The sequence below is a fragment of the Prionailurus viverrinus genome, chromosome B2 (genome assembly GCF_022837055.1).
Source record: "Prionailurus viverrinus isolate Anna chromosome B2, UM_Priviv_1.0, whole genome shotgun sequence".
NCBI classification, from domain to species: Eukaryota; Metazoa; Chordata; class Mammalia; order Carnivora; family Felidae; genus Prionailurus; species Prionailurus viverrinus.
Genome location: NC_062565.1, coordinates 40,997,686 through 41,011,224, shown reverse-complemented (window position 1 = coordinate 41,011,224; position 13,539 = coordinate 40,997,686). Strand labels below are relative to the sequence as shown.

The 13,539-nt window shown below is 43.6% G+C and overlaps 1 protein-coding gene across 4 annotated transcripts in view; it reads right to left on the bottom strand.

Moving 5' to 3' along the window:
* Position 1: 1 nt before the first annotated feature.
* BICRAL (BICRA like chromatin remodeling complex associated protein) overlaps positions 2–13,539 on the bottom strand; it is a 77,183-nt gene continuing 63,645 nt past the window's right edge. For 3 of the 4 annotated variants that reach the window (XM_047860913.1, XM_047860915.1, XM_047860912.1), the window contains exons 6-12: positions 12,987–13,092; positions 12,009–12,109; positions 10,199–10,260; positions 9,251–9,396; positions 7,837–7,931; positions 5,511–5,613; positions 2–1,091 (exon numbers count right to left, since the gene is read on the bottom strand). In XM_047860913.1, coding sequence (XP_047716869.1) covers positions 328–1,091; positions 5,511–5,613; positions 7,837–7,931; positions 9,251–9,396; positions 10,199–10,260; positions 12,009–12,109; positions 12,987–13,092 — 1,377 coding nt within the window. In that variant the 3' untranslated portion in view covers positions 2–327. The remainder of the gene's footprint in view (positions 1,092–5,510; positions 5,614–7,836; positions 7,932–9,250; positions 9,397–10,198; positions 10,261–12,008; positions 12,110–12,986; positions 13,093–13,539) is intronic. The other variant, XM_047860916.1, reaches the window with a different exon arrangement.

Sequence of the window (13,539 nt, the reverse complement as noted above, 5' to 3'; positions counted from 1 at the left end):
TAAAAAAAAAAAAAAAAAAATAGTAATAATAAAACAAGTAAACAAACACACAAAGAAAATGACTATAAGCACTTTTGTAACACTTGAAATGTGTAGGGCCTATCAGACTGCTTTCTAACAAGGATTAATTTCACGAAAGGATCTCCCTGTAACCACCACGAGTATTGCTCTTAAACAAAGAATGGGATTGAAGATCAGAAAGAATAACCTGTGATGAAAGGTCAAGCAGGCTGGAGACAGGAGAACACTTCCATTTGCTTTTGCCAGGAAAGAATGTAACTTGTCCGGGGCGGGGTGTCGGGGCGGGGTGGGGGAGGGCTGCTGCTATTAACACTCTAAGATACTATTTACAGCTGCTTCTAAAATGGAGTCGGTTTCTACAATGCCTTCACTGTGGTCCGGGATGAACTTTTCCAGGCAGTTTTCCTGCGAAGCCATTGGAGAAAAGTTGGGGAAATCTAACTCAACAGAGCCGCTAACCGTGGGGTCACTCTGGGGCTGCCGCCCAGCCTTTTTGAGTTCCAAGATGTTCTTAAATGTTGTTTCTAAACTCTTAGTGAGCTGGAGGTCTGGCTGGGGCTCGCCCGACCCTTTCATGATGTCTGTGTGTAAAACTTCATTCTTTGGAGAATTCCTCAGAGTTTTGTCCTGGAAGGAATTGTTACACGTCATCTCCAAGTGAGAATCTACTAGGATGCTTGAGAGTTTGCTCTCAGTACCGTGATCTGGTCTGGATGAGGTTTTCCGGTGCCCTTCGGGGCCGGGAGAGCACTCGCTGGCCTTCGTGGACTCTCTCCGGCTTGTTTTCTCTTCGGATGCACTCCGGTACTGTGCTAAGCCCACTTTGTCAAATTTCAGTGCTCTGCCGAGGCATTCAGTTTTTTTAGAAACGTTTCCTTCTGCGGAGACCACGATGTGATTAGGCACTAGATGAAACGGGTCATGATTCGTCGGTTCTCGGCTTTGGGCCTTGGCTGTCAGGTGCAGAGAGCTGGGCGCTTTACTGCCATGCTGGTCACTCCGGCCAAACTGTGTCTCGTGAGCAGCTTTATCAGGTTTGAAGGAACAACAGAAATCAGCCTGAAAACCCTCTGGGAATGGGAGCAAAAAGAACACTAATGAGTGAATGAGACAGGAAGAACTATATGGCAGGCCCCCAGTGGGTCAAGTGCAAATCCAGCCGAGCCCAGCAAACCAGTCTTTCGTGTCCAGGAACACGCAGAAGCACCGCACTTGAGGGGGCTTCCTGTGAAAGTAACCATGGCTTCCAGACAAGAAGCTTAAACCTCTTTGAAAAAGTAGCTGCTTGGTGGGTGACAAATGGGAAAACCAAACAGGCAAAACCTCCACTTTGTCTTGATATCTTAGTGTTCTCTCTCTCTCTCTCTCTCTCTCTCTTTTTAAAGTTTATTTACTTATGTATGTGAGTAATCTCTATACCCAACTTGGGGCTCAAACTCACAACCCCAAGATCAAGAGTGTTCTGATCCAGCCAGGCACCCCTCTTAGTGTTATCTTTAGCTAGTTTTTTAATTACTGCTCTGAAATAGTCTGAAAACAGAAATTAGATGCTAGTATCAGCTTGGTTTCTCCCTTGGAGCAGAGGGCTGTGGAATGAGGCTTTAGGGCAGGGTGGGAGTAGATACAACTACTTCTGTCTTTGGGTGATGGCATTTTGGTCCCTATAGACACATGTAAGGGGACCTGGAGTTATAGCTGCACTTTGCCAGGACCACAAAACAAATGGTCAACACGATTCCAAAATGACACCTGCTTGGAAGGACAATGATGTATGGAAGAACCAGGTCTATGAGTGAGCACTGGACTGTGCCAGCCTTGAAGAGCCCAGGATGACACGAGAAATTTACGAGGATTTAGGAGGTTGAGGGCACGGAAGCAGACTGCTGTTACAGAAGAGGAGAAAAAGTGAAATAGGGCTTTAATGACATCTGTAGAATCAAAATGTGAATTTCTTCATCAAATCACAAAATACAAGATGTAGGGGATACAGCCTTGAAATGTACAAAGAAGACTCCAGGGGTGCCTGGTGGCTCACCTGATGGAGTGTCCAACTTTGATTTTGGCTCAGGTCATGATCCTAGGGTCGTGGGATTGAGCCCCGTGCTGTGTGTGAAGCCTGCTTAAGATTCTCTCTCTCCCTCTTCCCCTCTCCCCTGCTTGTACTCTCTCTCTCTCTAAAAAAGTTTAAAAATAATATTTAAAAGGAAGACTCCAGGGGCGCCTGGGTGGCTCAGTCGGTTAAGCATTGACTTTGGCTCAGGTCATGATCTCACAGTTTGTGAGTGTGAGCCCTACATCGGGCTCTGTGCTGACAGCTCAGAGCCTGGAGCCTGCTTCGGATTCTGTGTTTCCTTCTCTCTCTGCCCCTCCCCTGCTTGTGCTCTGTCTCTTTCTCTCTCTCTCAAAAATAAATAAACATTAAAAATAAATAAATAAAGAAATAAAGAAGACTCCATCCGACAAACGCTGGCTGTGCAGGCACAACACAGAGGGGGGTGAAGGTGACATGCAGGTCTGGGGGGCTGTGACGAAGTAGGAAGATTTATCCATAAGCCCAACTCATCAAAAGGCAATAGGAGATTTCAAGTTCTAAGAAAAAGAGATAGAATTATATCCTACATCATTCTTTTTCTTTTTGGAAAGATTTGAGGATTCTCCTAAGTACACAGCATTTCTTTCAGATGCTCCCTTCAGACTGAGTGTAAGAATCATTTATTCTCTTTAGAAATTTCATGAGCCACGTCAGACACAAGGCAGAACCTTAATCTTTAACAACTGGAAAAGAAGTTAGGGGAATGGAAATAAAGCCACTGGAAAATAATAGTCCAACAGTAGGGGAATGGAGTAGCTAAATTCTCAAATTAAAGTTACAAAAAATTTATTAGATATTATTTTGAAGACTCTAGCAAATGATAAGGACTTCAGATATGTTAAATGGAAGCCAATTAGAATAACAAAATCATATTTAGCATATGACATATGGTTATAACTATACATAAATGATGCATGCAAATAGGAACCGGAGCTGGAAAGAAACTTGGAGAAATAAAAACTTTTCTTCTATAGGATGGTGCAAGTATGGGTAAAATTTATATTCCATGAACTGTGATAATGATATTTGATTTAAAACATTTCAGGAGCGCCTGGGTGGCTCAGTCGGTTGGGCGTCCGACTTCGGTTCAGGTCACCATCTCACAGTTCATGGGTTCGGACCCCGCGTCGGGCTCTGTGCTGACAGCTCAGAGCCTGGAGCCTGCTTTGGATTCTGTGTCTCCCTCTCTCTCTGCCCCTCTCCTGCTTGCACTCTGTCTCTCTGTCTCCCCAAAATAAAAAAAACATTAAATAAAAAAAAACATTTTAGAGCCCAGGGGCACCTGAGTGGCTCAGTCTGTTAAGTGTCCAACTTCAGCTCAGGTTGTGATCTCACAGTTCATGAGTTCGAGACCCACATCGGGCTCTGTGCTGACAGCTCAGAGCCTGGGGCCTACTCTGGAATCTGTGTCTCCCTCTCTCTCTGCCCCCCTTCCCCTTGCACTCTCTCTCAAAAATAAACATTAAAAAAATTAAAAAAAATTTTTTTAGAGGCCAGAGAAAAGTAAGGAGATTTTTATTTATTTGGAGGATTCTTTTTTTTGTTTGTTTTCCTAAGATTTTATTCTTAAGTAATTTCCACACCCAACATGGGGCTTGAACTCACAACACTGAGATCAAGAGTCACGCTCCACTGACTGAGCCAGCCAGGCGCCCTGGGAGGATTCATTTTTATTTCGTTAAGAAAAATTTTTTTAAATGTTTATTTTTGAGAGAGAGAGTGAGAGAGCACAAGCACATGTGAGCTGAGGTGGGGCAGGGACAGAGAGGGACAGAAGATCCAAAGCGGGCTCCATGTTGACAGCAGAGAGCCCCATGTGGGGTTCCAACTCATGCACAGTGAGATCATGACCTGAGCTGAAGTCAGATGCTTAACCAACCAAGCCACCCAGGTGCCTGGGAGGATTCATTTTTAAAAGGCAGATTGTGGGTCAAATCTAATGGCATTCTGTAGGGACCAAGGGCAGGCCACCCCAATAACACAATGGCATACTGATTATTTTGGATTAAAACTACTTAAAAAAACAGCTTGTACAAGGATACTCTGACCCTCCTTGGCTCCCTGAGAGCAGGAAATAAATCCCCCATGTGAAAGGTGCTCTCCCTGTACCAAGAGGCAGAGAGATATCCTCATCACCAGAAACATGGAATTCAGGGCCAAGAAGGATGTATGAACAACCCTTGTTACTTTTCACTAATTTACTACTCCAGTCCAAATTCTGTTTTGAATTCCTTACTTAAGTGAAGTCCCAGAGTTAAGTCTCTTTATCGTAACAATTCCTCAGAGATTTATTGTCTCTTTGTCTAAAAAGTAGAAAAACTGCTTGCCTTGGTTACTCTTTGAGTCTCAACTTCATTATTGGACCTTTGTACACATGTAATAAAACTTTTTTTGGGGCGCCTGGGTGGCTCAGTCAGTTGAGCCTCTGACTTTGGCTCAGGTCATGATCTCACAGTTGGAGCCCCGTGTTGGGCTCTGTACTGACAGCCAGGAGCCTGGAGCCTGCTTCGGATGATATGTCTCCTTCTCTCTCTGCCCCTCCCTACTTTGTGCTCGGTTTCTCAAAAATAAATGTTAAAAAAAAAATAATAAAACCTTTGTTTCCTCCTATTAATAGGTCTTATGTAAATTTAATTCTTAGCCCAGCTAGAAAAACTTTGGACAGAGGGAAATTTCTTCCTCCCCTTCAAGGAAATTAGTGGGAAACTGACAGAGTGAGAGAAATGTACTTAAATGCAGCATCTCAATTTACAAGCTTGTGGGCAGGGACCCTACAATGCCTTGCAAATAGTAAGACAACTCAGTAATTTGCTGAGGCTTAAATGCTTTGGGGAAGGCTTCTGACTTAATTTTGTTCTCAAAAACTAGAAAAAGAATGAGAATTTTACATTTATAATGGGGGAAAATAATCACGTAACAAATGTCAAATTCCAGGTTGGATTTTCTAGGCTATAGGCCTTCTTAGAGTATGCCTACACTGCTCTCATTCTGTTTTTTTTTCTCCCCAGAATTCATTTTATTTATTGTATTGTATTATATAATATTTTAAAGTCTAAAAATTTTTTAAAGTTTAAATTAATTTATTTTGAGAGAGAGGGAGGGTGAGCAGGGGAGGGGCAGAGAGAGAGGGAGGGAGAGAGAGAATCCCAAGCAGGCTCCACACTGTAAGCTTGGACCCTGATGTGGGGCTTGAACTCAGGAACCATGAGATGATGACCGGAGGTGAAATCAAGAGTTGGGTGCTTAACCACTGAGCAACCCAGGCATCCCCTCCAGAATTCATTTTGTACCTTCAGGTTTTGTAACCAGAGGTGGTTCAGACAGACTCCCCAAAGGCCCATGGCCCGGACCCCATAAGTCCGTCCCTCTCCTCTACTTTCCCTCTGACGTTTCTTACCAGGGTCTACAAGTGCCAGACGCTTGTCTCGGGACAGAGAAGCTCTTTCCTCCTGGTTGAACATTCTATCGATCATCACCATCTCAGCAGAGGGATTGATCCGCTAAAAACGAGAGAGTCCGGTCATTTCAGATGCCTTTTAACAAGTGCAAACATCCCACTGTGTCTTTGAAACAAACGAAGCAACCAGACATGAGGATTTGGTGTTTAGGTTCTAGTCATGTGCCATTTAGTCACATTTTTTTTTAAAGAAATCTTTTTCTTTAAATGTTTATTTATTTATTTTGAGAGAGAGAGAGAGAGAGAGAGAGAGTGCACGCACATGCGAGCTCAGGGGGAGGGGGTGGGGAGGGCAGAGAGAGATGAGAGAGAGAATGCCAGGCAGGGCTCCGTGCTAACAGCACGGGGCTAGATCCCATGAATTATGAGGTCATGACCTGAGCCAAAATCAAGAGTCAGACACTTAACTGCCTGAGCCACCCAGGTGCACCTCTGTTTAGTCACATTTATCCTTATCATGTAGGAATGCATTTTTTTAAATTGTATTTTGGGGGAAAAGATGATTTACACATTGATACAAAATTCAAAAGGTACTAAAGAGGATGTGAAAAATAAGCCTGCCTTCTTGGCTTTCCCTGCCTTTCCCTGGGGGCACCTGCACCTACCAGTGTTACTAGACTCTTCCTGACTGATTTTATGCACACACATGCATTGACATTCTTCTTTATTTCTGCACACAAATGGTAGCAACTACACACATTGTTCTGTATCTTTCTTATTTCCTTCTCTGCTTACTAATATGTTAAAAGTCTTTTCATTGCATGACCTTTTTTTAATAGAAGATAATTTGACCAAATAGGTAGGCCTTTCCTTAAAAAATGGTACTCTTTTTTGACATCTCAGCATTTTGTTTCTGAAATGGTCGTTAAAATGAGAACAACTATTTCAGGCTTTGGAGGCACAAATTTAAGTAAATATAAGTAAGTAAATATATATATATCTTAAAAAAATTTTTTTTAACGTTTATTCATTTTTGAGAGAGAGACAGAGTGCAAGCAAGGGTGGGGCAGAGAGAGAGGGAGACAGAATCCGAAACAGGCTTCAGGCTCCAATCTGTCAGTACAGAGCCTGGCGCAGGGCTCGAACCCACGAACTGTGAGGTCATAATCTGAGCCAAAGTTGGACACTTAACCCCCCAGGTGCCCCAATGTGTGTGTGTGTGTGTATATATGTATACACACACATATATGTACATACATACATATATATGTATATATATATGTACATATATGTGTGTGTGTGTATATATATATATATAGTTAAGTAAACATAAACACACATGTATTTACACTGTACTGTCTATGTGCATAATGTAGTTCAACTAAGTTCCCAAGGGACATTTTCAAAGTTGATTTTAAATTTAAGACTGCTTGTAAGAGGCCAATTTATAGGTTAAGGCTGATACGATTTTAGAATTGTTTCTAAAATCTCAGAAGAGGTTTGGTCTTTCTACCATTTCCTGAGGTATCTTACATTTTTCTCTAATTAACGGATGCTTTAAAACTAATTTTAGTGTCTATTTAGGGAGATGAAAAGACTCTGGAATTAGACAATGGTGATTGTTGCACAACCCTACAAATATACTGAAAACCATCAAGTTGTACATTTATATTTATTTTTGTCCACATTTATGTTTTTTAGTAGGCTTCATGTCCAGCATGGAGCCCAGCATGAGGCTTGAACTCAAGACTGTCAGGTCAAGACCCGAACTGAGATCAAGTGTCGGACGCTAAACTGACTGAGCCACCCAGGCGCCCCCAAGGTGTACGTTTTTAAATCGTGCAGGGATTTTATGGCATGTTCATGATCACTCCGTTAAAAACAAGATAAAACCAATTTTAACATCTGTTGTCACCTCGTCTTTTCAGATGTCACTCTGAACAACCTTCGCCACGTCTCTGGGCTGGTGAGAGGTGGCTGGCAGCATCAGAGTGTGGATGGCGGCTGGGGGGTGCCCAGCCAGACCAGATGGTCCCGGTCTACCTTCTAGCTCTGTTAGTCACTCTGCAAGCTCACTGGCTGTGGAATGTTAGGCAAATGACTTAGCCAAAGCACTGGTTTCCTCGTTTGGGGCCAGGAAAGCCACAGCACTCACTAGGTGGGATCGCGCGTGGAAAGCGCACCAGATGCCAAGTGCTGTAGTATCTGTGCCTTTTAAACTATGCTGGGAAAATGTAATTCCCTGAGGTTTTTTTCTCTCTGAATTAGTAGCTGTGACCTGTAGAGTTTTAAAAAAAACAACTATGCGTGGTAGCAGCATTTTTACCATGGCATCTTCTAGGAGCAGGCATCTGTATTTGTTAAGCATCGCTTGGGTCCTTTTTAGGAGCTGAGTGGCAACTGTTTCAAATTCATTGTCGACTTAAAAAAAAAAAAAAAAAAAAAAAAGGAGAGAAAGAGAGAAAATGGTAAGACGGTGCAAATCACCACTAGGGCTTTTCTTTCTTAGGCCCGAAATGCATTACTCTTCCATTGCTCAAACCTGTCTTGTCTGTGACAGTTTTCTCTTCCTAGATTAGCTTTCCTTGTTTAAACAAGCTTCTGCGCTGCTTTTCTCACGGTCCATTGTTATGTGATCAAGCAAGTCATTTCAATACTAGCTTATGTTAACTTAAATCAGGAAGCCAAAAGCATAACGCTTTTAACATCACCTATAAAGGAAAACCACCCAACACAGACGTGCAATAAATATCAATGAACAGAGAATGATCTGCTGGTCTAGGTGGCCGTACCCCCTCTCCCTTCAATGGTATGAAAGACGAAAACAGTTGAAACAACACAGTCCTGCTGTCTGGGGTGGGCCGACTGGTTTTTATGTGAGGACACAAACTAGTTCATGATATCCTGCAGGTCATGGTGCAGTGGCTCTGGCCTTTGCCTGCCGGTCTCCAAAGGTTTCACATTTTCTAATCACTCCGAGTCTTCACATCCCTGTATAATGCGGGATCTGGACCCTATTCCCGGGAACTCCCAGGGAAGCTCCCAGGGGACTGACAGGGACACCACTGTACTCAGATCAGAGACCCCAGCCAGGGAAGCAAGACCAGTGGCAGCCGAGGGAGGGCTTCAAGCAGTGGAAGGGAACTACCAGAGTCCAGGCTTGGGGACTGTGGTGGGAAGGGTGGTGGGGAGGGCGGGTCCAACTCCGTTGTGCATCTGTGAGAGGCATCGGAAATGGCGGGGTTCCAGGTTGGTAATGGGGCTCCCAGCCTTAATCTTTCTTGCCAGTTTCTTGACATACAGCAGTGCCCTAGACTCACTTTGGAACCTTGAAGAATGCTTGTGAGGGCTAAAGTATCTCTCTAATTCATAAAACTGGTAGTAGCAGCTACGGGTATGCAATCTGCCTCAATACAAGAAATCACTGGCTAGAGTACCTGCTTCTGAGCCATCCCGCCTGCAGCCAGTAGTCCAGACAATGCTTTGGACTCACTGCCCCCAAATCTGTCAATAAAATACTCTGACATCTGCATATCCTTTCACAGAATATTGAGAAGAGTAAGTCACATAACCCTGAATACGGACCGGGAGATTGAGTAAATTGGGAACAAGTTAGGTCTGTGATTAAAAACACTAACGTGCCTACTGTCTGGGAGCTACGTGGCTCTCGCTCTTCTGTGGGGCATCCATAGGATGGTGTCTGGTGTCACAGTGGCACTCTGGGGTTACAGCCTGTTTACCTTTCTTCAAGTCTTCCTCGGTGGGCATGGAGCCCTGGCACACGTGGTAGGAGAGTAGCCTCTGCACCGCATCACTTAGTGATCGGAACTGACTTTTATCAGGTGTCACAGCGTGGGCTTGGTCCCTCTGTAACTGCTGGAGAATGCTTTAAAAGAGAAATTGCCCATGTCAGTGGAGATCCATGGTAGGAAACCTAATTGCGATTTGCATGCAAAGAAATTAAGACCTACAGGAATGTTATTATTCACAGTATGGCAGCTCTGTTTTTTTACTTCATAGGCGTTTACCAAACCATGCTTCTCCCAGAGACCCTTCAGCCAATCGAAGGGTATGTGGCATGCTGGAAAGACCAAGAACTATTCTTCTTAAGAACAAAAGAGCCAACAGTAGACTCAAGCTATATATGATACGCAGCTGACCCTTCAGCAACATGGGAGGCTGGGGGCACTGACTCCCCGCAGAGTCAGAAACCCACAGAGAACTTGACTTTCCTCAAACTTTACTAATGGCCTCCTGTGGACTGGAAGCCTTACTGATTACACAGTCCACTAATATATAGTTTTTATATTATATGCATTATACAGAGAAAAGAAAATGTTATTAAGAAAATCGTAAGGAACAGAAAATACATCGATAGAAAATACATTTTCTGTATTTATCAGAAAAAAATCTGCGTATAAGCGGACCTGCACAGTTCAAATCCGTGATGTTCAAGGGTCACTGCATTTATAGGTCCTAATAGAAACAAACTATAGGAAATTATTTTCAAAGTACATTAAAAAATATTATATACATTATATATATATATACATATACACACACACACACACACACACACACACACACACACACACATATACATTATAACCTGACTTCTGTTGTATATTTATTGAAGGTTAGGAACCTAGAGAAATGATCCAAATGAGTCATTTCCAAGGGTCACTTACAAAGCTCCTTTAGTTAGTTGTTTTGTAGCAGGCCGCTTTTGTCCTCCTGAATGACTATCCACCTAAAGACAAAACATACCTCTTATTATTCCCTTTTGTAGAAACAATAAGCAGAATGTAGTTACACATAGTTATGTTACAGATATTTTCAATTCCCTATCCAGAGCATATTCTTTTTTAAGTTTTTTAAGTTTATTCGTTTATTTTGAGAGAGAGAGAGAGAGTGCACAAGCATGAGAGATGGAGAGAGAATCCCAAGCAGGCTGTGCACTGTCAGCACAGAGACAACATGGGGCTCAAACTCATAGACCATGAGATCATGACCTGAGCTGAAATCAAGAGCTGGATGCTTAACCAACTGAGCCACCCAAACACCCCTTTGTTTCGATTTTAACTAAAAACCTTTGTTTTAATTTTTTATTTTACAGAGAAAGAGTGTGTGAGTTGGGGAGAGGGGCAGAGGGAGAGACAGAGTCTTAAGCAGACTCCATGTTCAGTGCAGAGCCCGATGTGGGACTCAATCCCAACACACTAGGATCATGACCTGAGCTGAAATCAAGAGTCTAACGCTCAACTGCCTGAGCCACCAGGTGTCCCTCAAGAACATATTCTAAGAATGGGGACTGTACGCTGCTAAAAAAATAAAACAAGCCAGTCAGTCCACAGACCCATGTAGCAAAGTCACACCGTGTCAAGATTATGGAAAGCTGTACTATCAGTTCCCTGGAAGGGATTGTATTTAAAGCCTGAATCTCCAACTCTATAAATGCATCATTAGATTTTTGAAGTATATTTGTGGGTACCAACTCCATGAACATCTGAAAATCCATTAGCTGTTACAGTCAAGGTGTGTGATTTAGTAGGTAATTTCCCTTTTTTTCCTTTAAGTAAACTATACCCCAACATGGACTCAAACTTATGACCCTAGATCAAGAGTCGTATGCTCTACTGACTGAGCCAGCCAGGTGCCCATAGTAGGGCATTTCTTATGTCAATGTTAAGGGAACAAACATGACTTATGTCAGAATCTGAGAATTGAACCAGATCCTTCACGGAGTATTCCAGGCGGGCCCAGACTATAACAAGTTTCATTAAACTATGAATTGGGGTTTGATTGAGAAGAAACTAAGGGCTCAGCAAGCTGAAAACAAAAATATTTTTCCTTCCTTTTTAGATCAGTGGTTGGGTTAAAAGACCATAGAAACGGACTATTTCATATATTCATGGTTGCTACAGCAGAAAAATAAAAAACTCTTGGTATAACTAAGAGGAACAGATCTACCTCGGTTATGATAATGAGTAATACCACTGAATAGTAAACTACATGTTTTTAGTGCCTACTATGTATTGGCTACTAGTATATTATTATGGTTATCATTATTGTTTTAATGTTTATTTTTGAGAGGAGAACGTGAGCGGGGAAGGGGCAGAGAGAGGGGGACAGAGGATCCGAAGGTCCCCATTGACAGCAGTGAGCCCAGTGCGGGGCTCAAACTCACAAACCGTGAGATCATGACCTGAGCCAAAGTCGGATGCTCAACCGACTGAGCCGCCCAGGAGCCCCAGCTTCTAGTCTATTATTAATTCATGAGGAAATGACAGTGCTGTAATGTGAGAAACAGAATAGACACATGAATCCCATAAACATTAACATAACACAGCCTGGCCTGTCGGGAAGGTCTTCAGTGAGCAAGCACACTTTTGTGTGTAGATGATACCAGGCGGCAACCACCAAGCTGGAGATGACACAACTACATTTCCTCACGATTATGCTCAACCTTAGGAAGAAGCTATGCAAATTGTCCTCTACCTGCACAGCTGGCTGGCCAGGAGATGATCCAACTACCTTTTCCTGCTGTGGCTGTGCGGTTCCTAAGGACACCGGTATAACTTTGCTTCCAGAATCCTGCCCTATTAGAATGAACACATAAGACAACAGAAACAGTCAATCGGGCCCCTTATATCACCCCTAGAGGCCAATGGATGTGGGTTACTGAATGTTCTGAGAAGGATTTCTTTATCACGAATGCTTGCTCTGAGGAAGGACGGTGGGAAGTACATTTATCTACAGAAGCCCTAGCGGCAGATGTCAGGATTAGTAAAGCCTACGTGGTAATAAATAGAAAGTAGATACATAAATCAATGGGAATAAATAAAAGCTGCCAGTGCTACAGTTTCGAATTATCGAAGGTCTGAGGAACAGGCCTCGAGCCAGTCACTACGGCAGTATTACTGGACAGCCAGCCAGGATTACAACACCCCAAAATGCTCACGAACGATGTAAGGGATGGGAGGCCCAAGCAAGAGGCTGATTACAAGTGTTCCTGCTTTTGTCTTTTTCAGTATTTACTGAGCAGTGCAGGTATTCAAAGCTTTAGAAGGAACGGAAGACATAGCCCACAATATTTTTAGTCTTGGCGGGGGGGGGGGGGGGGGGATTCCAAATATACATAAATAAAGTGACATGAGGATAGTTACAGAGTCCCTTGTGCCATAGGACACTGGATTTTGTTGTTTCCAAGCGGCACATTTCCCCCCAAATTAAGTGCGTCATAATTTAATTAGAAGTGCGTTTTGTTTTTCTTTCTTAGTAGTGTATAAAACGAAAGTGGGGATTGCAACATGGTTTATCATTCGGGGGGGGGAAAGGAGGCAGAAGGAACGGTCAGGGTGGGGAGGAGGCTGAATGGGAAGGGCTACATGCAGGGTGAGGGGTGGGAGGAGAGTGTCCTCTGGATTTGGGGAGACAGGGGACGGCTGAGGGGAGATTACTGTGAAGGCTCCTGACCTGGCAGTGCGGTGTTCAGGAGGCCAGGGATCTGTGCTTGCCTCAGGCCATCTGTGGTCTTGGAAGCGGATATGGGGGAAGTCTGATTCAAACCTTTTTTCTGAGCCTGCGAAAAATATTGCCAAGAGGAAAAGTTAATTTCGTGACTAAAGGCTGTAACATTCCTCAAAACACCAATTAGGCCGGTTAATGCCTACCCGGCATCACCGTCAGGTTAGATTACAAAACAAAAGCAGAGTTTTCCGTCACTCTCCCACCACGCTGGGAGGACCGCAAGCAGCGCCCTTTAAAATGCTACAGGCGAGCCGAATTTTCTCAGTGCCATTCACGGGGATGCTGAGTTGATGCCAGACTGCTTTCTTGCCCCGGGACTGTGGTGCCCAGACACAAAGGCAGAGCCAGAAGCTCACTTTCTATCCGCGGTAATTTTCTAGCCTGCAGGGACTATGATCCCAACTACCAGAACCTATGGGGGCGGGGTTCTGAGCACCTGGTCAGGGTCCAAGCGCCAGCCCCAAACCTACTGCGAGCACGCACTGCTGTGTAGATGCTC